The sequence below is a fragment of the Oncorhynchus keta genome, chromosome 35, assembly GCF_023373465.1.
Source record: "Oncorhynchus keta strain PuntledgeMale-10-30-2019 chromosome 35, Oket_V2, whole genome shotgun sequence".
Taxonomy (NCBI): Eukaryota; Metazoa; Chordata; class Actinopteri; order Salmoniformes; family Salmonidae; genus Oncorhynchus; species Oncorhynchus keta.
In genome coordinates this window covers 37093597-37118661 of record NC_068455.1, presented here as the reverse complement: position 1 = coordinate 37118661, position 25065 = coordinate 37093597, and the positions used below count along the sequence as shown (strand labels likewise).

The 25065-nt window shown below is 43.7% G+C and overlaps 1 protein-coding gene across 1 annotated transcript in view; it reads right to left on the bottom strand.

Annotated features, from left to right (window-relative positions):
• LOC118369100 (myelin transcription factor 1-like protein) overlaps positions 1 to 25065 on the bottom strand; it is a 143531-nt gene that overhangs the window by 4535 nt on the left and 113931 nt on the right. The window contains exons 9-21 of the mRNA XM_052496942.1: positions 22442 to 22532; positions 20747 to 20857; positions 19745 to 19971; positions 17821 to 18086; positions 13238 to 13444; positions 10439 to 10560; positions 8941 to 9009; positions 8646 to 8708; positions 8449 to 8532; positions 5451 to 5672; positions 5153 to 5247; positions 2663 to 2766; positions 1277 to 1324 (exon numbers count right to left, since the gene is read on the bottom strand). Coding sequence (XP_052352902.1) covers positions 1277 to 1324; positions 2663 to 2766; positions 5153 to 5247; positions 5451 to 5672; positions 8449 to 8532; positions 8646 to 8708; positions 8941 to 9009; positions 10439 to 10560; positions 13238 to 13444; positions 17821 to 18086; positions 19745 to 19971; positions 20747 to 20857; positions 22442 to 22532 — 1709 coding nt within the window. The remainder of the gene's footprint in view (positions 1 to 1276; positions 1325 to 2662; positions 2767 to 5152; positions 5248 to 5450; positions 5673 to 8448; positions 8533 to 8645; positions 8709 to 8940; positions 9010 to 10438; positions 10561 to 13237; positions 13445 to 17820; positions 18087 to 19744; positions 19972 to 20746; positions 20858 to 22441; positions 22533 to 25065) is intronic.

Sequence of the window (25065 nt, the reverse complement as noted above, 5' to 3'; positions counted from 1 at the left end):
TTCATCAAGGATCTCTCTGTACATTGCTCCGTTCATCTTTGCCTCGATCCTGACTATTCTCCCAGTCCCTGCCGCTGAAAAACATCCCCACAGCATGATGCTGCCACCACCATGCTTCACCGTAGGGTTGGTGCCAGGTTTCCTCCAGACGTGACGCTTGGCATTCAGGCCACTTGGCATTCAGGCCAAACAGTTCAATCTTGGTTTCATCAGAACAGAGAATCTTGTTTCTCATGGTCTGAGAGTCCTTTAGGTGCCTTTTGGCAAACTCAAAGCGGACTGGCTACTCTACCATAAAGGTCTGATTGGTGGAGTGATTCCGAGATGGTTGTCCTTCTGGAGTGTTCCCCCATCTCCAAAGTGGGACTGTAGAGCTCTGTCAGGTCACCTCCCTGAGCAAGGCCTTTCTCCCCCGATTGCTCAATTTGGCTGGGCAGCCAGCTCTAGGAAGAGTCTTGGTGGTTCCAACCTTCTTCCATATAAGAATGATAGAGGCCACTGTGTTGCATAAATATTTTGGTACCCTTCCCCAGATCTGTGCCTCAACACAATACTGTCTCGGAGGTCTACAGACAATTCCTTCGACCTCATGGCTTGGTTTTTGCTCTGATGTGCACTGTCAACTGTGGGATCTTATATAGACACGCGTGTGCCTTTCCAAATCATCTCCAATCAAGTTGTAGAAACATCTCAAGGATGACCAATGGAAACAGAATGCACCTGAGCTCAATTTCGAGTCCTATAGAAAAGGGTCTGAATACTTATGAAAATAAGGTATTTCTGTTTTTTTGTTTTTAATTAGCAACATTTTCTAAAAAGCAATTTTAGCTTTGTCATTATTGGGTATTGTGTGTAGATTGCTGAGGAAATTTTAGAATAATGCTGTAACCTAACAAAATGTGTAAAAAGGCAACGGGTCTGAATACCTTCCGAAGGCGCTGTAAAACCTCCCCATTTCAATTTGGCTAAAATTAGCAATAACCTATTTCCCATGAATCTAGGCTTTAAGCTCCAGCTCAACTCAGCATGGACAAACTGGGTCCTTAAGGGCTTCACAGAAATGCAAATAATGAATAGAGAAATACTGTACATCGATGAGTATATAAATGAATCGATTCATATGCTACAGTATGTTTACTTATAGGAACTCGCCAGGTTGTTGTTCTTGGTGTTCCCTTACCATGTGAGGGAGCTGGATATTAGCTAAACTGTTAATCAGTGTCTGGCTGAGACCTGCCAGCTCATGCAGGAGAGATTCATTTTGCTGTTCAATCACCTTGTTTTCTTCCTCTATTGACTTCAGATTAGACTCCATTGTGGTAATCTAGGGAAGGGAGGGAGTGTGAGAGAAGAAGAGGGTTACGGTAAAGGTGGTGGTTTTTACCTGTGGTTGTTACAGCGGAGCACACAGGGTGCAGTTCACATACCACGGGCAGCGGCACACCTCAGACACGCCACAACTCACGGCTGATTGGCTGGCGTGCAGCCATGTCTATGGCATCATCACACGGAGAGATGGATGTAACCGCAACAGAGCAACATATGTGAAGAGCAATGGGCAAGCATGGACAGATGCAATTCAACACACTGACAATCACACAGATGTGCTTCAAATTCTGTGGGGTATATTCCAACACATGCTTCAAACTCAATTTTAGCACAAATATGCCGTCCCACTGAGCACAGACGTCATTTCAACGTCTAGTTTTGATTCACATTTAGTTGTGTTGTCAACTAATGTAAATTCAACATGAAATCAACCAAACTTTTTACTTTGTCATTGGTTTAAGTTCAAAAGTTGTGAAAATAAATATACACAGCTTCCTTACATTGGTGACTTTTTGCAAATCCAATCACTTTTCCATGTTGATCCAACGTCATTTTTATTTTTTTTATGATGTGAAAACAATGTTGATTCAACCACTTTTTGCTCAGAGGGATGTGCCTCCAATGCACTGTTGTGCTCAAATGTTTGAGGTCCAAAAGTCTACTACAGGTTAGAATACAGCCTGTATTTCCAACGTGAGATCAAACTTGCATGCATTATCAAAAAGGCAAACTGTATTTGAACATATTGTGAAGCTCTTTCCGTTCCTTCCATCCTGGATTTGAAAGGAGTGTTTGATACATTCTTGATATTGAATTTTAGCTTCTGCAGATCACATACACACATGGTTGTATAGAAATCCTATTATACTAGCTGTGAAGCTGCTGCCCCTGTTCTCTTTCTAATGGAGCTGTAGGATGTTTTTGTGAACTGGGTGTTCCTCTTTATTGGCTGGGAGTGATTATGCTCTCTCTATTTTTCAATGTTTGGCATGCAGGGGGCCCCAGAGGAAAAGTGCTTTATAATTAGGAATGCCCCACTTTGTTAAACCGCATTCTCCCAGATGTGAGATATGCTAGGATGTGTCTCACTGATGGTAGATCATGTATGACGATTGGACAGATGTTTTCCAAAACTGGAGTCCCTTTTCTTGTGAGTGCTATAGCAGGGGGTAGATTAATTTAGGTGTACGCTGTGCTAGAAATATACACTTCGAGTCTAGGAGCACTGATGATAGCAGAATGGTGTGCCACAATGGGTAGAAACTGAACGGTAAAGCATGAAATGAGTCAAATTTTCAAGTCAACAAATGACGTGGTACTAGTACTGACCTACCTGTGTTCTAAGTTTGATCATATCTGCCTCCACTTGTGAATTAGATTCACTTAAATCTTTGATTTCTTCATCCAGCTGTTTAATCTCTTCCTCATTCTCGATACCTTCAAAAGATAATACAGTGAACAATTATTAGATAACTGCCACCCACTCCAAGCCCAACAAAATACTTCAAATAATCTGTCAGTGTGGTAAGTGAATGGAGAGTGTGATAGAGGCAGAGGGTTGCACATTCCGTCACAATATTGTTTTGAACATTCATTTGAAGACTGATGCCCGACTGAGCATTCTGCTCCACTCTACTCCAAGTGCATTACAGTGGCTTGGAAATAGAGAATGACACACATTTATAGAATAATCCTTAGATAGCTTTTCAGAATTCATCGATAAAATGGCCCACGTGGAAAACTAAAGGCACAGAAACCGTAAATATCTAGGTAACAGGAAATACAATTAAAGAGTAATTTTGCACTAATCAACGTAGATAGTTTCAAATACATGCAACTTAAAAGTTACATACAGCATCACGGAATTTTGAAATCTTTTGGACATCAGAGCAACTTTGAGGGAATCTTATTTGAGTCAGAAAAGAATGTTCATATGATCGGGAAGATCTACAAAACCTTGCAGAAAGCATATCCAACTAACAATCTCTTAGGAAAAAAACATAAATGATTGGAACCAAGATTTCAAAAGAGATGATGTTGGCACATATGGTGCGAAAGTTGGAGCATAAACTAACAAAATTACAGTTAATGAAAATGTACAGAATTTATTATACAAGAGACAAAATTCATACATTCTACAGCACATCAGTAGAGTCAATCCAGTATGAACTAATGTACAGAATTTATTATACAAGAGACAAAATTCACACATTCTACAGCACATCAGTAGAGTCATGTAAAACTAATAATGACTCAATGATCCATGCTTTCTGGGAATGCTATAAATTTCGGATATTGTGGGCGGAGCTAGAAGGTTGACTGTCAGAAGTATTACAGTGTAAACTTACTTTTAATAAATCTGTCTGCGTATTGCGCCATCATTGACAGAGTAAAATTCAAATGATATATTACTGAAATATTGAAATAGCATGGGCGACTGAGAAAAACAAATTGGTACAATTGAAGAATAAGTGACAAACAGTAATGCAGGCACTAGGGATGGAGGTGTGAAGATCCAGGTCTGGGCATAGGAGATGTGGTCATTGTTTGTGGGTGTCTGTGAGTTGTTGTTTGTATGTATACGTTTTTTCTTTTTCTTTCTTTTTTTCTGGAATGTAGAAAAAATTCAGAAAGAAAAACATATATATATTATAAAAATAATAAAAAAATCTAAAGATGGCAAATAATTAGTAGGACATCCTTTTTGCCATCATTTTTATGTTGCCAGATTAATTTAGTTTAGATGCATTATAACATTAGCCACGTAGCTTAGATTGAGAGGAGACCACCGGATTTTAGCTAGCTAACGTTAGCATTTCTAGCTATTTTTGACTAACTTTGCTAGCTAATGACAACATTGCCATCTGTCTAAAGTAAATTTGATGACATGATGTTGATTGCAAAGTTGTTTCCAACTAAATAGTTGCCTACTTTAGCAATGTCATCTATGTTAGACAAAACAGTCATTAACCCCATTTCTGCTTTTGGGCATTAATGTCTGCAGCGTCTGTAGAACGTTGACAACAATGGCAAGGGAAATGACCAAATGGCGGAGGTTCAACCCTTAGATGTTGTAAAGACAGATAGAACAATGAGGTTTAGTTATAAAAATCTTTGGTAAAGAAGTTGAACTCGACAAAAACAATGGAATTGCCATGGAAACGCGTTAGGGAAAGGGCCGTGGGGGAAAGATCTCAAGTGACCTTCATTGCCCACCAACAAAATGTGTCTACATTTAGGGTATTGTTTACATGTGTATTTCACAATATGTTGTGGTAAAAATATAATGCTTGTATGGATATCAACCAATCAACTGCATTACAGTTAAAAACAACTTTGACAACAATCAATGATTTCTGTATGCTAGCTATGCTAACCAGCTTATACAAAGGGGAGTTAGCATTTAGCAGTCACTTCTTCTAAACCTGAAAAGGGACCACTTCTACATGTAATGCAGCAAATTTGTGGGCCTGTTACACGACATAAATAATGACGGATTTGACTAATATCCACTTTGCGAGAACAGATTTGTTGAATGTGCGCCAATCTAGTCATTGAACATCAGTGTTCCATTGACTCCTTTACCGCATCGATGAATAGCCTAATTGTCACAGGCGTGCTTGCTAGCTCATAGGCTGTATGGATTTCTTTGATTGCTGTATGACAATCCTGGACACTTTGTTTCAGATTGGGATTAGATTTTGGAGTTTATTACGCATACACATTCCTGATTGGCTCTTTATATTAGATTGGGATTCCAGTCAGAAGCTCATTACACATACACTCTCCTGATTGGCTCCATTGTGTGTATGACGGTCATTACCATTGCTGGTGCGCTGTTTTATCGTTAGCATTTCAGACAGTCCAGACAGTCTGGCTTTTTTCATGGCAGACGTCGCACGCGGACAGCCTGACAAACTAGAGGAACAGATGAGAAAATAGTTACACACAAATAGTACATATTTTATTTAGACACACACGCACAACCTGACTGGATAGGTGAAAGCATTGTCTCCACGACATAGCTTTCACAAAGCCTGTAATGTCAGAACAGTGAATACATCAGGGAAGGGATAAAGAGAGGATGCATTATGGAATATTGATTCAGGACCCAGACCCACCTCCGGTGCGTGAGGAAGCTCCCACTGACGTGGCCTGAGCCGTCACAGCCTGGGGTGGGACAGGACATTCCGTCTGTCTTCCCAGCCTTCCATGTGAACTGGGAGCCATTCATGTAGCCGTCCTTCTGCCGCTTGGCAGCTAGGGGGCAGCCCGACGCGCTGCGGTGAGACGCGTACTTCCCCGTCACGTGACCCTGACCATCACAGCCCGGGACCGGACACCTGTTGATGGCAGAGGGATGCTGTGGTTATTCTAATAACCAGGGACTAGAGTTTCTTTCTGACAAGAGCCTAGAGTTTTACCTGATCAGGATAAATTGTCAGGAAGAATTGTGTAATTACATAGTTATTGCAACGCCATATGGTCTATGTAATGTAAAGTTGGACACATGTAGTTTCATGGGTGCCTAAATTTCTTGAAATATCATTACAGAATAGAATGCAGTTTGCTTCAAGTACCAGTATGCATAATGATATAATACATACAGATGAAGTCGGAAGTTTACATACACTTATATTGGAATCAATTAAACCTATTTTTTCAACCACTCCACAAATGTCTTGTTAACAAACTATAGTTTTGGCAAGTCGGTTAGGACATCTACTTTGTGCATGATACAAGTCATCTTTCCAACAATTGTTGACAGACATATTATTTCACTTATTATTCACTGTATCACAATTCCAGTGGGTCATACCGTCATACCGCTCATTAAGGGGATGCGTTCTGTCATACCGCTCATTAAGGGGATGCGTTCTGTCTCCTAGAAATTAACATACTTTCCTGCGAAAAGTGCAAATCAATCCCAGAACAACAGCAAAGAACCTTGTGAAGATGCTGGAGGAAACAGGTAAATATAAAAAAAATATCAATATCTGTCACCTCTCCCTGTTCGGGCGGCGTTCGGCGGTCGGCATCACCGGTCTTCTAGCCATCGTCAATCCATTTTTAATTTTCCATTTGTTTTTTCTTGTTTTCCTACACATCTGGTTTCCAGTTCCCTCATTATTTGTTGTGTATTTAACCCATGTCTGTTTCCCCCCCCATGTCTTTGGAATTGTTTGTTGTAAGTGCTTGTGCACAGGTTTACTGGAGCGCGTAGGGGTTTTTTGTACCCATATTCTGTTGTATTTTTATGCCGTTGGTTTTTGGATTAAACTGCTCCGGCTACTACCTATTTCTGCTCTCCTGCGTCTGACTTCCCTGCCACCAGTTACGTACCCCTTTACAATATCCACAGTAAAAACGAGTCTTATATCGACATAACCTGAAAGGCCGCTCAGCAAGGAAGAAGCCACTGCTCCAAAGGTGCCATAAAAAAAAACGACTGTGGTTTGCAACTGCACATGGGTACAAAGATCGTACTTTTTGGAGAAATGTCCTCTGGTCTGATGAAACAAAATTAGAACTGTTTGGCCATAATGACCATCGTTATGTTTGGAGGAAAAAGGGGGAAGCTTGCAAGCTGAAGAACACCATCCTAACCGTGAAGCACGGGGGTGGCAGCATCATGTTGTGGGGGTGCTTTGCTGCAGGAGGGACTGGTGCACTTCACAAAATAGATGGCATGAAGAAATACAATTATGTGGATATATTGAAGCAACATCTCAAGACATCAGTCAGGAAGTTAAAGGTTGGTTGCAAATAGGTCTTCCAAATGGACAATGACACCAAGCATACTTCCAACGTTGTGGCAAAATAGATTAAGGACAACCAAGTCAAGGCATTGGAGTGGCCATCACAAAGCCTGGACCTCAATCCTATAGAACATTTGTGGGCAGAACTGAAAAAGCTTGTGCGAGCAAGGAGGACTACAAACCTGACTCAGTATCAAAAGCTCTGTCAGGAGGAGTGGGCCAAAATTCACCCAACTTATTGTGGGAAGCTTGTACAAGGCTACCCAAAACATTTAAAGGCAATGTTACCAAATACTAATTGAGTGTATGTACATTTCCGACCCACTGGGTGATAGAAATAAAAGCTGAATAAAAGCTGAATAAATCATTCTCTCTACTATTTTTCTGACATTTCACATTCTAAAAATAAATTGGTGATCCTAAGTGACCTTAGACAGGGAATTTTTACTAGGATTAAATGTCATGAATTGTGAAAAATGGAGTTTAAATGTATTTGGCTAAGGTGTATGTAAACTTCTGACTTCAACTGTATATATAATCACTCCAATTTAAATATAAATAAAAACACCTTAAATCTGGTCTAATCTGTCCCTATGGCAGTTTATCGCACTGACACAGATTAAAGTGAGTCAACGTTAAATCAGCAGTCAGCACTATGGCTAATCAGATGCAGTGAAGCTGCAAATGTTTCAACACATCATTTTCCCCCAATGGATTATGGTTACAACTCCCCTTGGTTTTTATTAATCTATCAATCAGGATTATTCTATTTCCAGAAACAGTCAGAATCTCTTCCCCTTCCCTGAAATAACGCAGAAAAAACTGGTCCAAACCGCAACACAGTTCCAAATGCTTTCAGAAAGTCCTAGAACTTTTCTCCACCAGCCAGTGCTCATTTTAGGCTGTTTTAGTGGAGATAGATGTTTCGGAAAGCATCCCTGCCTCTTTGGGCTTGGCTGACCGTGTGAGACAGACAGACTGACGCACGGACAGGCCAGGGCGTTGGTTTCCTCTCAGCACCACAGAGAAATCAATGGGAGGATTTAGGTAGAATCCGGATCATTCTCTGTCTCAGCTAGTGGTCTCTGTATCTCTATGTGATGCCAACACAGCAGATCCCTCTGCAGGACAGCCCTCCTTCTAAAACCATGGTAGACTGGGGGTTGCTCAGCTCTGTTTCAATCTAATCTGTTAAAATGTTGTGTAAAGAACACTAAGAGTCGGTTAAAGGCATCAAATGTCATTGGCTGAGGGCATCTAGAAAATGAGTGAGCTCTGTAGTTCCCTAAGTCTTTGAGAGGTGTTTGGGAGCACTCAAACACTGGGAGACTGTGTCTCATTCGTGACAGGCTAACTCTACCTGATGGGCTCCTGGTCCTCCTTGTCCTCTTTACTGTGTGTGATCTTGATCCCACTCTTCCTGGCCCGAGGACACCCTGATAGACTGCAGAGGAAAGGCAACCACGTCAATGACAGATATTACAGACACAGAGAACTTTGTCCAGTCTACTGCCTGTGTGATGAACTACAGGTGTGTGTGTGTGTGTATATATTTACCTTCTGTGTGATGCGTAGTTGCCAGTATTATGCCCAGAACCATCGCACCCCGGTGTCGGGCACCTGGGACAGAAAGCACAGCGAATCAGGGCCTACAATAATCAACAGGTCTTGAGGGACACACTCAAAAACACACCCATTCTGTACCACAACTATAATGTATTTCACCGTAACAGTCAGTGGAGTGTATTAGCGTTGTCTGAGGTACTTAAACCTGTTTGATAAATGATACCTTTTCCACAATATATCAAACAAAGCGGAAAGAAAAATAAGACTGAAACATCTCACGCCTTACTTGAGCTCTTGCGAGTTGGTGGCCATCATACTTCGAATGCTTTTGTCAGCTAAAGGACAGCCAGAGAGACTGAAAGATACCAGGACAACGTTAGTGAGGCAAACAAGAGAGAGTACCCACCGTTGAAACATGATGACAGAGACACATACTGTACAACATGGGGTACATACTGTACACGCGCGCGCGCACACACACACACACACACACACACACACACACACACACACACACACACACACACACACACACACACACACACACACACACACACACACACACACACTGACACACAGACTGGAATTGCAAGAAAGCCATGATGCGAGTGCAGGGGGGAATTTGGGTCAGTAATTAAAAAGTGTTAACTCTCTGAGTGATAGCCTGTGTAGAACACAAAGCTTTGTTTACATGCTCTGTAAGTTCATTGGCTAGATTACGTAGTTCTGTAGCTCAGTTGGTAGAGCATGGCGCTTGTAACGCCAGGGTAGTGGGTTCGATTCCCGGGACCACCCATACGTAGAATGTATGCACACATGACTGTAAGTCGCTTTGGATAAAAGCGTCTGCTAAATGGCATATATTATTATTATTATTATTATTCCTTGACACAATTATTGGGTATCTGGTAGGCCTATGTGTACCATGATGATACTGTACTTGGACTCAAAAGGTTAACTGTAATCGTACTCAAAAGGTCAACCCAGAGATGTGCATTCTGGCTGCATTAGTCTGACAGCATAGTCGAGGTAAGCTGAAAACAATCAATCCAAGAGACTTATTCCACCAGGAGAAAATGAAGTCACACCTTCTATGTGACACGTAATCGTCAGTCACGTGACCTCTCCCGTCACACCCAGGGGTTGGGCATCTGTCCCCAGAGAAATAGACACAATGAAACCATGACGAGAGGAACATAAAATAAAGACATAGGAGGTTTGTTTGTGTCTTTCTTGTTGGCGGATTTGTTTTTCATTGTTTTCAGTTTAGCTCCACTGTCTGCAAAAAGGGTTTGTTTTGGACCCCGTTCTAGGGCGCAGCTGCAACATGAAAAGGTACTGATGTTTTATTACAATAAATCATCAACGTAAGAGAAGCATAAGAAGCCATCAATACACTGGCTGAAGAGCTGTGGATCAAATGAAAAGCTGGCAGAAATGTGCGCTGCAAATGTAGCATGCCAAGGAGAAGAGGTGGGTGGTTCCTTTGAAGCTAAGGAAAAGAACAGAAAAAAAAGAAGGGAAAGCAAAGACGGAGGGGGTGAAAAGCAGATGGCAGCAGGGGGAGTGGAGCTGAGTGGAGTGGTGACACACACTCCACAGGAGGCTGCTGAGGGGAGGACGGCTCATAATACTGTCCAGAACGGAGCGAATGGAATGATGTATTTGATACATTCCACTTATTCTGCTTCAGCCATTTCCATGAGCCCACCCTCCATAATTAAGGTGCCCCCAACCTCCTGTGACACACACGCACACACATATCCCATCCAGGTCAGTCTTACGTTATCAGGTCCTTCTTGCTCTCCTTGCACTGGGCGTACTTGGGCTTGGGGCTGTGCATGGTGACGTCACCAGAGTAACCTCGCTCCCCTAGCAGATCCCGGAACGGGTCCAGGTCATCAGGCTAGATGATGAAGGGGGTTTAGGTGAGAGAAAGAGTGGATGAGAGCGAGGGATGGGCGAGAAAGAGAGGGGGAATGAGAGAGATTGGGGCGAGAGGGTGAACAGGAGAGAGGGACGAGAGAGAGAGAGAGAGAGAGAGAGAAAGAGGAGAGAGAGTGACAAAGAGAGACAAAGGGAGATACACACAGTCAGAAAGATGGCATGGACGGAGGGGGAATATGGATTGACACTGAAAGCTCTGACAGACCAACTATCTATGGAGTTGCACTGTGGGTGACAGAGGGCATGGGTAGCATGGTCCATCAGGCTACAGTTTAAAGCCGTCCCTGGGCCACCAGCAGGCTAGAAGAGGGGCACAACTATCTTAGTCCAATGCTGCTCTGACATACATGTATATACACTGGGGCAAAAAGTATTTAGTCAGCCAACAATTGTGCAAGTTCTCCCACTTAAAAAAATTAGAGAGGCCTGTAATTTTCATCATAGGTACACTTCAACTATGACAGTAAAAATGAGGGGAAAAATCCAGAAAATCACATTGTAGGATTTTTAATGAATTTAAACAATTTAAAGGCAATGAGACCGAATACTAGTTGATTGTATGTAAACTTCTGACCCATTGGGAATGTGATGAAATCACTCCACTATAATTCTGACATTTCACATTCTTAAAATAAAGTGGTGATCCTAACTGACCTAAGACAGGGATTTTTTATTAGGATTAAATGTCAGGAATTGTGAAAAACTGAATTTAAATGTATTTGGCTAAGGTCTATGTAAACTTCCGACTTCAACTGTTAGATATCATTTGTTAGATATTACTGCACTGTCGGAGCTAGAAGCACAAGCATTTCGCTACACCCGCAATAACATCTGCTAAACACGTGCATGTGACCAATAACATTTGATTTGATTTGAATTGTGCAGACACCAACTTAGAGCTCCAATCGGTTGGTGGCACAGTCACTGGCTCGGCGAGGAAGAATGCCTACTTACTTGACCAGAGGTATTACTCAGACCTTCAGATTATCAGCCACACACACACACACACACACACACACACACACACACACACACACACACACACACACACACACACACACACACACACACACACACACACACACACACACACACACACACACACACACACACACACACACACACACACACACACAGAAATAGAGAGAGAGCTGCCTTGGCACTCTCAGAGCCTTAGAAGCAGGTCTCTTTAAAACACAATGGCACTCTGCTCTCTCAATTTGCATGCAAATGGCTGCGCCTGTCTGGTGGGCTGCCAAGGTGGTGGCTGAGGAGGCTCTGTCATACCGTCAATCTGGGCTGCGGAGAGAACGCAGCACTCAGGAAGTAGAAATAATGCCGTTTACAGTACCGCTGTTGAGATCCTGGGAGCACCTAAGCCATTTGTTTAGTGTTTGCGAATCAACAGAAGAGACTCCGAATGAGGAGACTGGAAATGCTGTTGTGTATATAAAGCATTCTTTGAGGATTGACGAAGTAAAGGACTTCTTACCACGACAGACTGGAAACGTCAGGACTATCTCTTTAGACGAGAAACTCTGGAGTTTTTACGAAGTGCTGCATATTACAGGATTGGAGCTATCTATTTGCATGATTATTTACAGGATTATATGAGGAAAACCTGATAGAGAGATTCTTTGTTCACTATGTTGTGCTTCCCTATGCCTATTAACCTCAACACAATGGAATCAGAGTTAGGAGTTTGGTTGAGCGTTCTAATGCTGTACTTAACAGATACCCTAGATGGCACTGTGGTGAAGTCCTAGATCGCTAGAGTCTGACTGCAGGCTGGCTTTGTCTACAGTGCAGGCAGCCAGGCGGGGCAAGACTATTGATGTAAACCATCTATTTTCCTTTGTGTACAGTAATGCCCCTAAAGACAGGCAAATATATCCAGCACATATTGAAGAGCACTGGGCTGGGTCATTTTGCAAGGTCCTCTACAGCGTAAAAACAGGCACACACGCAGGCACGCTCACATGCACACGCACGCACAAATACACCCCCACACACACTGATTCCCTGCAGTCTTTTGGCGAGAAGAGCTATTTAGATTCCCTCCCAGTATTTATTTGCATAATTAATTCTGGCAAACAGCTGAGAGACAGCCTACCTCTGTCTGCTGTATGGCGATGCTGATGGAAATGAACATTACAAAGAATTAATTGTTTTCCCTGAGAACTCCTAATATGACTTTCCAATCATTCAACCTGAGATCTGGGCTGGTGTTAAAAATGACCTCAACATGAGATGGGAGTCTTACACAAGAAGGAATCAACAGAAAGTCCTTGGAGACAGATGGCTCGGGTTGGACAGATGTGAAACACAGTAGGTACTGTACGGACTGCCAAATGGATGAGTGTTGTTGAAATGCAGCGGGGGACTTCTGTATGTAGGCCAGTGTGAACCGTAACGTTAGATGTATGTACAGTATGCAAGCTGCTTGTTTATATGCAGGATATTTGAATGCTGCCGTGTCAAAGTTATTTGAGTACTGAGGTACTGTGGAGCTAATGTGACAGAAAGTCATTGAAAGATAGGATAGCCTCATCCCACAATCCGAGTTACAGGTTAGAGGAGTGATCGGCATCATCATCTGATCATCATTAGCATCATCATCCTTCACATTTTAGTACCTCTTTGCTGTCCTCGTCGATGCATTTGATCTTGGCGTAGTCGACCGGAAGGTCCCAGCAGTCATCCCCCATGCCGTAACGCATCAGAGCCTGGCGCTGGGGAGACATGGGCTCCAGGGGGGTGAGCACCGCACTTACGCCACCCCCCAGACGCTGCTTCATACTCAAGTCTAATGTCCCATTCTCATCTACCTCTAGGTCTGGGTTCTGGAGGGAGGAAGAGAGACAGGGAAAGGAGGAAAGACGGGAGGGGCAGCAGGAAGGAGAGAGGGAGGAGAAGAAAGGCAAAGCAACATTCAGCTCAAAAACCTGTTATATATGTTACATAACTCTCTAAATATTTCCTTCTGGTAAAAAAAGGCATGGTGACTGGTGGGAGAGACAGGGTCATCAGTGATAAAGGGCAAGGGAGCAAATGTAGTGATCCTGCACTAATCTCACCATCTCTCTCTCTCCCTCCCTCCCTCAGAGTGTCTGTAACCTCCACAGCCAGAGGGAGCAGATTGGGGCCTGGCTGGTTTGAGTGTGATGTGAGTGGATTTGGGCAGAGAGACTGGGCTGTGGGGTTAGAGGTTGGCTGGAGGGCAACGCTGGGCGGCTGCATAGGGACTGCTGCTAGTCAACCAAAAACACAATAAATATCGCACAACAAACAGGGACACAGACAGGCTTGAATAATCAAGCCAAAATGCTCCCTCCCTCTCCTACCCAGCTGAATATCCATGTACTGCAGTGGAGGCAGCTGAGGGGAGGACGACTCATAATCATGGCTGGAATGGAGTCAATGAAATGGTATCAAACACATCAAAACATGGTTTCCAGGTGGTTGATACCACTCTATTGACTCCATCCTAGCCATTAATATGAGTGTTCCTCCGCTCAGCAGCCTCCGCCGATGTATTGCATCTGGTGAACATGTGCACAGTAGAATTCTGCCCTGTATTTGGAGGGGGCTGGAGGGGAGGCGTAATGTCTATTTGTCACCCTTCCCTTGCCCTCATTAAAATCCCTCACTCCAACCCCCTCCACTCCCCCTCTCATCTCCTCCTCTCCTCTCTTTTCCTCTCCCCCTCTCCAGGTAAGGCACGCCTGTTTCAACAGTGATTCCACACGACACTCCCCCTAGGCTGGAGTCTCCCTGTGTTCCAGTGGAGCAAAAAACCCAGGTTCCGGTTCTTTGTGACGCACATACTGTATGTATGCTTGTATAGTCTTCTGGGCTCAGAGGTTAGGGTACTGGGGTCTGCTTCCAGTGTTGGGCCGGTAACCGAAAGGTTGCTGGAACTAATTCTCAAGCTGACAATGTAAAAATCTGTCGTTTTGACCCTGAGCAAGGCAGTTAACCCACTGTTCCCCGGGCGCCGAAGACTTGGATGTCGATTAAGGCAGTCCCCCGCACCTCTCTGATTCAGAGGGGTTGGGTTAAAAGCGGAAGAAACCTTTCAGTTGAAGGCATTCAGTTGTACAACTGACTAGGTATCCCCCTTCCCTTTCCCTTTCCAATAAAATGAGTAAAGTACACATACAGTTGAAGTCGGAAGTTTACTTACACTTAGGTTGGAGTGATTAAACCTATTTTTTCAACCACTCCACAAATGTCTTGTTAACAAACGATAGTTCTGGCAAGTCGGTTAGGACATCTACTGTGTGCATGACACAAGTCATTTTTCCAACCATTGTTTACAGACAGATTATTTCACTTGTAATTCACTGTATCACAATTCCAATGGGTCAGAAGTTTACATACACTAAGTTGACTGTGCCTTTAAACAGCTTGGAAAATTCCAGAAAATGATGTCATGGCTTTAGAAGCTTTTGATAGGCTAATTGACATAATTTGAGTCAATTGGATGTGTACCTGTGGATGTATTTCAAGGCCTACCTTCAAACTCAGTCCCTCTTTGCTTGACATCATGGGAAAATCAAAAGAAATCAGCCAAGACCTCAGAAAACAAATTGTAGACCCCCACAAGTCTGGTTCATCCTTGGAAGCAATTTCCAAATGCCTGAAGGTACCATGTTCATCTGTACAAACAATAGTACGCAAGTATAAACACCATGGGACCACGCAGCCGTCATACCGCTCAGGAAGGAGATGCGCTCTGTCTCCTAGAGATGAACGTACTTTGGTGCGAAAAGTGCAAATCAATCCCAGAACAACAGCAAAGGACCTTGTTAAGATGCTGGAGGAAACAGGTACGAAAGTATCTATATCCACAGTAAAACTAGTCCTATATTGACATAACCTGAAAGGCCGCTCAGCAAGGAAGAAGCCACTGCTCCAAAACCGCCATAAAAAAAGCTTGACTACAGTTTGCAACTGCACATGAGGACAAAGATCGTACCTTTTGGAGAAATGTCCTCTGGTCTGATGAAACAAAAATAGAACTGTTTGGCCATAATGACCATCGTTATGTTTGGAGGAAAAAGGGGGAGGCTTGCAAGCTGAATAACACCACCATGAAGCACGGGGGTGGCAGCATCATGTTGTGGGGGTGCTTTGCTGCAGGAGGGACTGGTGCACTTCACAAAATAGATGGCATCATGAGGTAGGTAAATTATGTGGATATATTGAAGCAACATCTCAAGACATCACTCAGGAAGTTAAAGCTTGTTCGCAAATGGGTCTTCCAAATGGACAATGACACCAAGCATACTTCCAAAGTTGTGGCAAAATGGCTTAAGGACAATAAAGTCAAGGTATTGGAGTGGCCGTAACCAAGCCCTGACCACAATCCTATAGAACATTTATGGACAGAACTGAAAAAGCTTGTGCGAGCAAGGAGGACTACAAACCTGAATCAGTTACACCAGCTCTTTCAGGAGGAGTGGGCCAAATTTCACCCAACTTATAGTGGGAAGCTTGTACAAGGCTACCTAAAACGTTTGACCCAAGTCAAACAATTTAAAGGCAATGCTACCAAATACTAATTGAGTGTATGTAAACTTCTGACCCACTGGGAATGTGATGAAAGAAATGAAAGCTGAAATAAATCATTCTCTCTACTATTATTCTGACATTTCACATTCTTAAAACAAATGTATTTGGCTAAGGTGTATGTAAACTTCCGACTTCAACTGTAGTAGCTCAAGCTAGTTTTTTTTTCATGCTCTGGACAATATGTTACTGGATTCAGGATCGTTGGAGTTTGACGCTATTATGGTGACAAAACAGAATCAGCCTTTGTAGACCAAAGATAGACATCAGTGTTTCCCCTATATTAATTTAATATACATAATATATTCATATATTAATTTACTATATCGTTGCCGCCACTCCAACAAATATGGTTATGGGCATGTGGAATGGAGAGAGAGAAACTTTGAGGCAAGGCTAAAAGCTATCAGCAGGAAAGAGAAATAGATATTTTAATTTTGGCATGGTATGTGTGTGCTTCAAATGAATGTGCATATACAGTATGTGTGTCATTGTGCGTTAACGAGCATGTTTGTTTCCTTACGGACCACATGATTGTCATCTGACCCCCAGATAGCCCCGGTCCCCTGTTGCTGGGAGGAGGTGGGGCAAGAGAGAGCGGGAGGGGTCAGTGGCTGCTTCCCCAAATTACTTCCACCAGCCTCCTCCAGCTCCTAAAATGAAACAAATGTATTCTCTCTCAGCATTCATGATTATTCCTCAGTCTCCCTCGCTTTCACTCAGAGAGATAGGAATGGACGTAAATGAGGAAAGACAATGTAAGAAAAGCAATGACATGACTGGAGGTGTTCAGATGAAAGAAGGTTGAGAATCTCCCTGACGTTTCCTGTCTCTACCTTTGCCTTGGGCCAGTCTGTCTGTCTGTCTGTCTGTCTGTCTGTCTGTCTGTCTGTCTGTCTGTCTGTCTGTCTGTCTGTCTGTCTGTCTGTCTCGCCAACGGAGCAGAAATGGACAGAGAGGAAGGGAGGAAGAGAGAGGAAGTCCTGATTGGTTAAGGCTCTTCTGCCAGCTGAGTGTACTCCGCTCTACCTCACGCAGAAGGCCTCCCTATTTACCTGCTCGGCGTCTCCATGCTGATAATGCAGGGATACCGGCGCCTTATCTCCTCCTGATGACATATTGGGCTTGCGGCGTGTCGGCGGCGATCCGTCCCATCCCGCCGTTCTCCCTATCTACCTCACCTGATCCCTGGAGAGAAAATATAAAGCTGTCCTGCTGAGCGCCAATCGAGAGACGCGGCCGTAGATATCTCTTTAACAGAGCGCCAGTGTGCGTGGCTAAAGAGACCCTATCGTCCTCACTCATCACTGCTCACATTACATGGCAGGACAGAGGAAGCTTGGAGCTGGGAGAGTAAGGCCTCGGGCAGTGGGATGGGAAGGTGTTTCGAGGATATCATTCAAAGGTCTAACCAATACTATAATACTATGTTAGACCACAGGATGTCAAGTCGGATTTGAATACTTCCAGTTGGCCGAAAGTCAACCTACATGTCAACAACAACAACAAAAAACCTGTCGTGTCCAACCTCTCACGTCCTTTGAATATTGTACATGACACACAATCCCATTATCTCATGTCGATTCTACTTAAAAGTATCAGCTCTGAAGGCTTTATAAAGAGTTGGTCACTAAACAACTCCTACCCGAGAGCAGAGATCCTGGGGTTTTCCTCCCAGGCCGTGGGGCATCTCTCTGCAGCGCGTGGACAGGTTGAGGATGGCCCTGGCAGCCATGTGGGCAGCCTCCATGTCGTGGGTGTAGTCGAAGCTGCTCTTACTGCAGGTGGAGCTGGCGCTGCTGCCCCCTCCTCCGCCCCCTCCTCCACAGCTCAGGCTGCTACTGCTGCTGCTGGGGGCGTAGGTGCTGTTCGGGCTGCTCGCCGAGCTGGAGTTCTTACAGTAGCGCTTGACTGGAGGACACAAGCACACAGAGATAGGGGTAGTTCATCCGCAAATATAGACAAATGCACGGGGTGGAAATACTCTTACCGTCGTTTTGTAAGGTTCTGTATTTTTTTTCTTTGTCAACCTTGTGATGTTTTGATTAATCTGCCTGTTTGCCTACCTGTGTATGACCATTGCCTGCCTGTCTATGACCATTGCCTACCTGTGTATGACCATTGCCTACCTGTGTATGACCATTGCCTGCCTGTGTATGACCATTGCCTGCCTGTGTATGACCATTGCCTGCCTGTGTATGACCATTGCCTGCCTGTGTATGACCATTGCCTACCTGTGTATGACCATTGCCTGCCTGTGTATGACCATTACCTACCTGTGTATGACCATTGCCTGCCTGTGTATGACCATTGCCTGCCTGTGTATGACCATTGCCTACCTGTGTATGACCATTACCTACCTGTGTATGACCATTGCCTGCCTGTGTATGACCATTGCCTGCCTGTGTATGACCATTGCCTACCTGTGTATGACCATTGCCTGCCTGTGTATGACCATTGCCTGCCTGTGTATGACCATTGCCTACCTGTGTATGACCATTGCCTACCTGTGTATGACCATTGCCTACCTGTGTATGACCATTGCCTGCCTGTGTATGACCATTGCCTGCCTGTGTATGACCATTGCCTGCCTGTGTATGACCATTGCCTACCTGTGTATGACCATTGCCTGCCTTTGTATGACCATTGCCTACCTGTGTATAACCATTGCCTGCCTGTGTATGACCATTGCCTACCTGTGTATGACCATTGCCTGCCTGTGTATGAACTTTGCCTACCTGTGTATGACCATTGCCTACCTGTGTATGACCATTGTCTGCCTGTGTATAACCATTGCCTACCTGTGTATAACCATTGCCTGCCTGTGTATGACCATTGCCTGCCTGTGTATGACCATTGCCTACCTGTGTATGACCATTGCCTACCTGTGTATGACCATTGCCTGCCTGTGTATGACCATTGCCTACCTGTGTATAACCATTGCCTGCCTGTGTATGACCATTGCCTGCCTGTGTATGACCATTGCCTACCTGTGTATGACCATTGCCTACCTGTGTATGACCATTGCCTGCCTGTGTATGACCATTGCCTGCCTGTGTATGACCATTGCCTACCTGTGTATGACCATTGCCTGCCTGTGTATGACCATTGCCTGCCTGTGTATGACCATTGCCTACCTGTGTATGACCATTGCCTGCCCGTGTATGACCATTGCCTACCTGTGTATGACCATTGCCTACCTGTGTATGACCATTGCCTGCCTGTGACCACGATTCCTGCCTCCTGCGAAGGCGAAATAAACACCTGCCGCGCTCTGCGTGTGAATCTACAACTTTTTCAACCTCAGTATTCATTACAAGTTTGGCTGTGGGGGATGCATTCAACAATAAGGATTTTGGGAAGTAAAAATATTGGTGAATTTGGAAAGACTCGGCACAAAATACAATGAATCCGTGGAGAATAAAGGCTTAGAATACAGACCATTCATAAACCAATCCACAGAAGCAAGGATATTCATTATTCTACTGACACAATATTCATATTGACTACCTGAACAACAATAAAGTAGGTAACAGATAAAGCTGATGTGCCAGGAAGATGGACTGTACCATCATATCCTTTAGGTGAAGTGTCCCTGCCTTGGAGCTTGGGTGCGATGGCCCGTTTGCCGTAGACATTGTTGCCATGGCTGCTGTCTGTGAAGCTGCTGTAGTCAAAGCTGGTCTTGGAGTACTTCTCCAGCTCCTTGGCCAGGTTGGAGCGTGGCGTGCTGGTGGACACGTTGTTCTTGTAGCCGTACTGAGGGATCTCCAGCTGTTTCACAAAGCACATAGGCCTGGAAAATAAACCACGAGGGGGTGTAGGTTGGACAGAGCAGAGGCACCAAACATCACGCAGGGGAGGGGAGGGGGAAGGGAGGAGAGGGGGTAGGGAAAGGGGAGGGGAACGTAGAAAAGGGAAAAGGCAAGGCAACAGTCAACTCTAGCCTAAGATAATCCTTGGATTTAGCTTTTAGTTCATCTAAGCTACATGTCTATGCTGTTTCCTGAAAATGTCTCACCCAAACACAACTCATAATTAAAGCCATGCATTTTCTCTGATATTAATTTACAAAAATGTTTTTATCTAGAAACTATCAGAGCTTTAATTAGTGATGTAGTCTAATTGGATAGAAATGTTATATCTACCATTGCGTATCAGAACAACTTTTGTTGAAATGATTCAGCTCTTTAAAACCCAATAAAGGCTTTCACTTCATAAACAAGAAAATGAATGTGGAGCGTCTCCAAACGATAACTGTCTGAGAGATCAAAAGATAAAGAAATCAAACAGACAAAGAAATGTGAAAATGTATAATACAATAATTAAGAAAACCTTCCAACATTGACTGACTAATGCAAGCCGAGTTATAGTAAGGTAGGATATAATGTAGTGCTCCGGAATGGGGCCAATTCCATTCAAATTCAGGAAGAGTAAAATAATTTGAAATGGAATGAAACCCAACCCTGGTAAAGTATTAAATTAATATATTCAGGCCGTTGGACTCTGCGTCTACCAGTGAGGTGGTCCTTATGGAAGCTGAGTGTGGTGTGGTGAGCGGTGAACAGTACCTGAGCACTCGGTCAGAGCCCTGGTTAGACTTGGAGGAGCCATCGCACCCGATGCTCTTCTCCTGGGCTTTAGCCAGCTTCTCTGCTGCAGCGATTGGACACCCCGACAGGCTGAAAGGACAACAGAGGGGGGATGAGTATGACAACCAGTAATGGAGGTGAGGCTGATCATATCTGAACCAATATAATGGTCCCATTCAATGCAATGCATCTCTGACCACCTGTCTGTCTGCCTGCTGGTTTGCCAGCTTGTCTGTGTCTGTCTGTCTAACTGATAATCCATCTACCTACCTGCCTTTCAATGAGTTTTTGGTTCATTTCCAATATCATATATTTTCATCAAACGTTTTAAATGACAACAACGCAGTTGGTTATTATAACAGATTGCTTTTTTTGGTTGAGTGGCTTCAGAGGATAAACCAACTGCACACGCACACAATCCTGTCCGTGCTACCCAATCCACACAAACACACTGGCCAAAACAACCTCCCAAAACCCACACACCAAACTCCCAAGGTTAATAATGGACATGTTATTGCAGCACAGCTGTTTGAGATACTGCCAATCAACCACATTTAACAAAGGCTCTGATCATTATATGTAATTTCACAAATTCTTCTTTATAAATGTTGTGAAGTGTAAAAGAGGCTTCAAGTCCCAGTAGAGAGGTTATTCAGATCATGGCCCTGAACCAGCGCAGGTGGAGGGAGAGGTGTCTTCTCGAGGTGTGAGTATCAGTTAGTAGGTGTTCATTTAGGTGTGTGTGTGTGATTTGCAAGTGCGTGTGAGTGTGTTAGTGTACATGACTGTCTGATAAGTTGAGCGTGTGCATGTCTGTGTGTGTGTCTGTACCGTGTGTCTATGTGTGTGAGTATGTGTGTGCATGCCTGTCTGAGCGTCAGTGTGTGAGTGACACTGTGCTCAGCTAGAGAGAGCTCCAGTCTTCCCAGGTCTGTAACCCTTCTGCCAGCGTGGTAGAGAGGTGCTAATGGCTGCTGATACACCCTGACTCTCACAAAATCTGCTGTGGGTGACACTCCACTCATTCTCATCCTTCTCTCTCCTTTCATTCTTTCCCGCTCTGATCTGATCCCCCTCTCTCTCTCTCTTTCTCTCTCACCTCTCGCTCTCTAGCCGTGTGACAGGAGAGGAGAGCACACGGCTATTTCAGTTCCACTCTCAATACCAACACCCATACACACAGCTTCTCTCCCGGAAGCCTTGATCTGTGATTCTTTCATCTGAGGTGTGGATTACAGCATTTCACGCGTGACTCCAAATTTTGCATTAGACAAGCAACCACATAATTAGGTATGGTTGTGGTAACTGAGATATCCAAAGCCAAATACTTCTGTAAGCCCCTTTTCCAACACAATCAATAAAAATGGTGACATTTGTGCAACAATATACAAACACAAAATTATAGTAGATGATACAATTGTAAAATCAATCAATCAAACAATAAACACTTGAGCAAATAAATAGAACATAAACAAAGTGAAAGAAATGATCATGAATGTCAAGTAAAACATTTAATAAATCAAATATATTGATAAAGAGGAAAGAAACAAGGATAAAGTAACAACCCGTCATTGGAGGGAAATAAATAAAATCTCCAACTGAACAAAAGATGGACGTAACACAGATGATCCTGGCATTTCCCAAGATGGCTGCCAGTCCTGTTGGGCGACTCACCTTCTGTGGGAGTTTCTGTTGCTATTGACATGGCCGCGTCCCGTGCAGCCCAGTGTAGGACACTTAAGAACATTCTCATACATAGCAAGGACTTCACACAGACAGACAAACAGACATACAGGAGAGCGATAGAGAGAGATAGGGAAGGTTAGAAGCCCACACAACCAGACAGTATCATTAGTGTGTGAGAGGTTGAGCAGCTTGGTATTATCATCATCGTTATCATTAGGATCTGTGCCAGCAATTTGAGATGACCTCCTTCCTCCTCCCTATAGAGCAGTACAGTCTGAAAGGGCAGACAGTGTTTGTTATTGCCACCATACTGGTTTCACTGCTATAGCCTTTTGAGATCAGTGTTGATTGAAGAAAGAGAGTATTGCATTGCATTGAAGAAGAAGCCATCTAAAATCCCTTTTATACACAGACCAAAATCGCACTAATTTAACATGCCTGCATTTTTATACCAGCCTTTTCATGTATCTGAAAGGGGTATGGTGTAAAACACATGGGAGAATAAAAGCCACCTAAAGAGCTTGTCGTGATTCCTGCATTCTCACAGACCCTGAAACCAAAATACAGGTCTTGGATCTGTGTGAATGGTTCTCTGCTTTCTTTTGCAGGTCAATTCATGAACACTTCACTTGCTTAACACTTGTTTAAAACCTCCCTAATTTGAACTGAAAACAGCGCCCGTGGTTTAACGACACCTCCCATCTGTCCCAATGTGCCAGTTACCAACTGATATGTATAAAAGGGGAAAACCTACAAATAGGTTCGAAGTAAAGGGGCTGTTTCAAAGGGGGTCATATAAATATTGCCTTTTTTTTTTTTTGCAGGTAACATACCAAATCGTCTGTCTGACATGGGAATGAGAATACTAGCCTAGGACATAGCCAGAGACATATACCAAAGACAGCTTGAGGCATGCAGAGAGCAGAACAAGTAGCCAACGGATAATGCAACAGAAGACATGCCAGTAATTCACGGATCGTGCCAGACACAGACAGTATATTTATTGTTCTATTTACAGTGTATACTGTTAGTTATCATCCACCCGTTTTAAGATGCTCCTGCCTTCGATACCATTTACCATTAAAACAGTCAAATGGGTTCATTCAATTGGTTTTAATTGATTTATTTGGATCCCCTGTTAGCTTTTGCAGAAGTAGTAGCTTCCTGGGGTCTACACGAAAACATAAGACACGACAAGTAACAAAACACTGAGACACTGCTAGACAAGAGCAGTCCGTCAATTTCAAAATACAACAATATACAAACAATACAACTGAAGGAAAATATGTAGATTGTGTGCGTTACAATGTGATAGTGTGTCTGCGTGTGTGCGTGTGCGTGTGTGTTTGTTTGTGTGTGTGTGTCATTTTACAGTCCCTGCCATGAGATGTTTTTTTTTTATAGATTTTTTTAAGGTCATTTTACGTTTACTTGAGTAATAGGAGATGGAAGGGAGTTCCATGTGATCATGGCTCTGCATATTACTGTTGCCGTGAATTCGTTTAGGACTGTGAAGAAACCACTTGTGGCATGTCTTGTGGGGTATGTACTGGTGTCTGAGATGTATGTTATTTGATTATGCAGACAATCTGGAATTGTCAGCGCAATAATATCTCTCATAAAAACTAGAAGAGAAGCAGTTGATCTCTCGTCAACCCTCAACCGGGAAAGACATGAATGCAGGTTGTTGATGTTAGTTCTGTATGTACTGTTAAAGGCATGCTGCTCTGTTTTGAGCCAGCTGCAGTTTTGCTACATCTTTCTTTGCTGCACTTGACCATATTAGCAGAGAGTAATCAAGATGGGCAAGACCAGAGCCAGAACAACTAGTACAGTTGATTTATGTGTCAAAAGCACAGAACATCGGGGCCTCCCGAGTGACACAGCGGTCTAAGACACTGAGGCGTCACTACAGACCTGGGTTTGATCCCAGGCTGTATCACAACGGGATTCCAATAGGGCGGCACGCAATTGGCCCAGCGTCATCCGGGTTAGAGGAGGATTTGGACGTAAGGGGCTTTACTTGGCTCATTGCTCTCTAGCGTTTCCTTGTGTCACTGGTGTGTTCCTGGTGCCTGCAGTCTGACCTCGGTTGTCCGTTGAACGGTGTTTCCTCCGACACATTGGTACGGCTGGCTTCCGGGTTAAGCAGGCGGGTTTTAAGATGCGCGGTTTCCTTATTTAGAATGTCAGTGAGCTCACTGGCTTTGGGTTCTGACCTATAGAGTGTGGAATCAGCCACATACATAGCCGTTCGAGCTTGGCCAGTGGCAAATCATTGGTAAAAATAGAGAAGAGTGACGGCACAAGGCAACTGTCTAGAGGGACACCGCACTTTACATATCAGATGTTAGAGAAGCTTCCATTGAAGAACACTTTCTGGGTTCTATTGGATAAGTAACTCTCCAACCATGTGATGGCAGGTGATGTAAAGCCATAAATAACTATTTATGATCAATAACACCAAAGGCTGCACTGTATCTAACAATACAGCTCCAACTATCATCTTATTTATACATTTATTTTAACCAACCATCAGTCATCTGAGTCAGTGCAGTACAAGTTGAGTGGCCTTCTCTATATTATGCCTGCTGAAGGTCAGTAGTTAACTC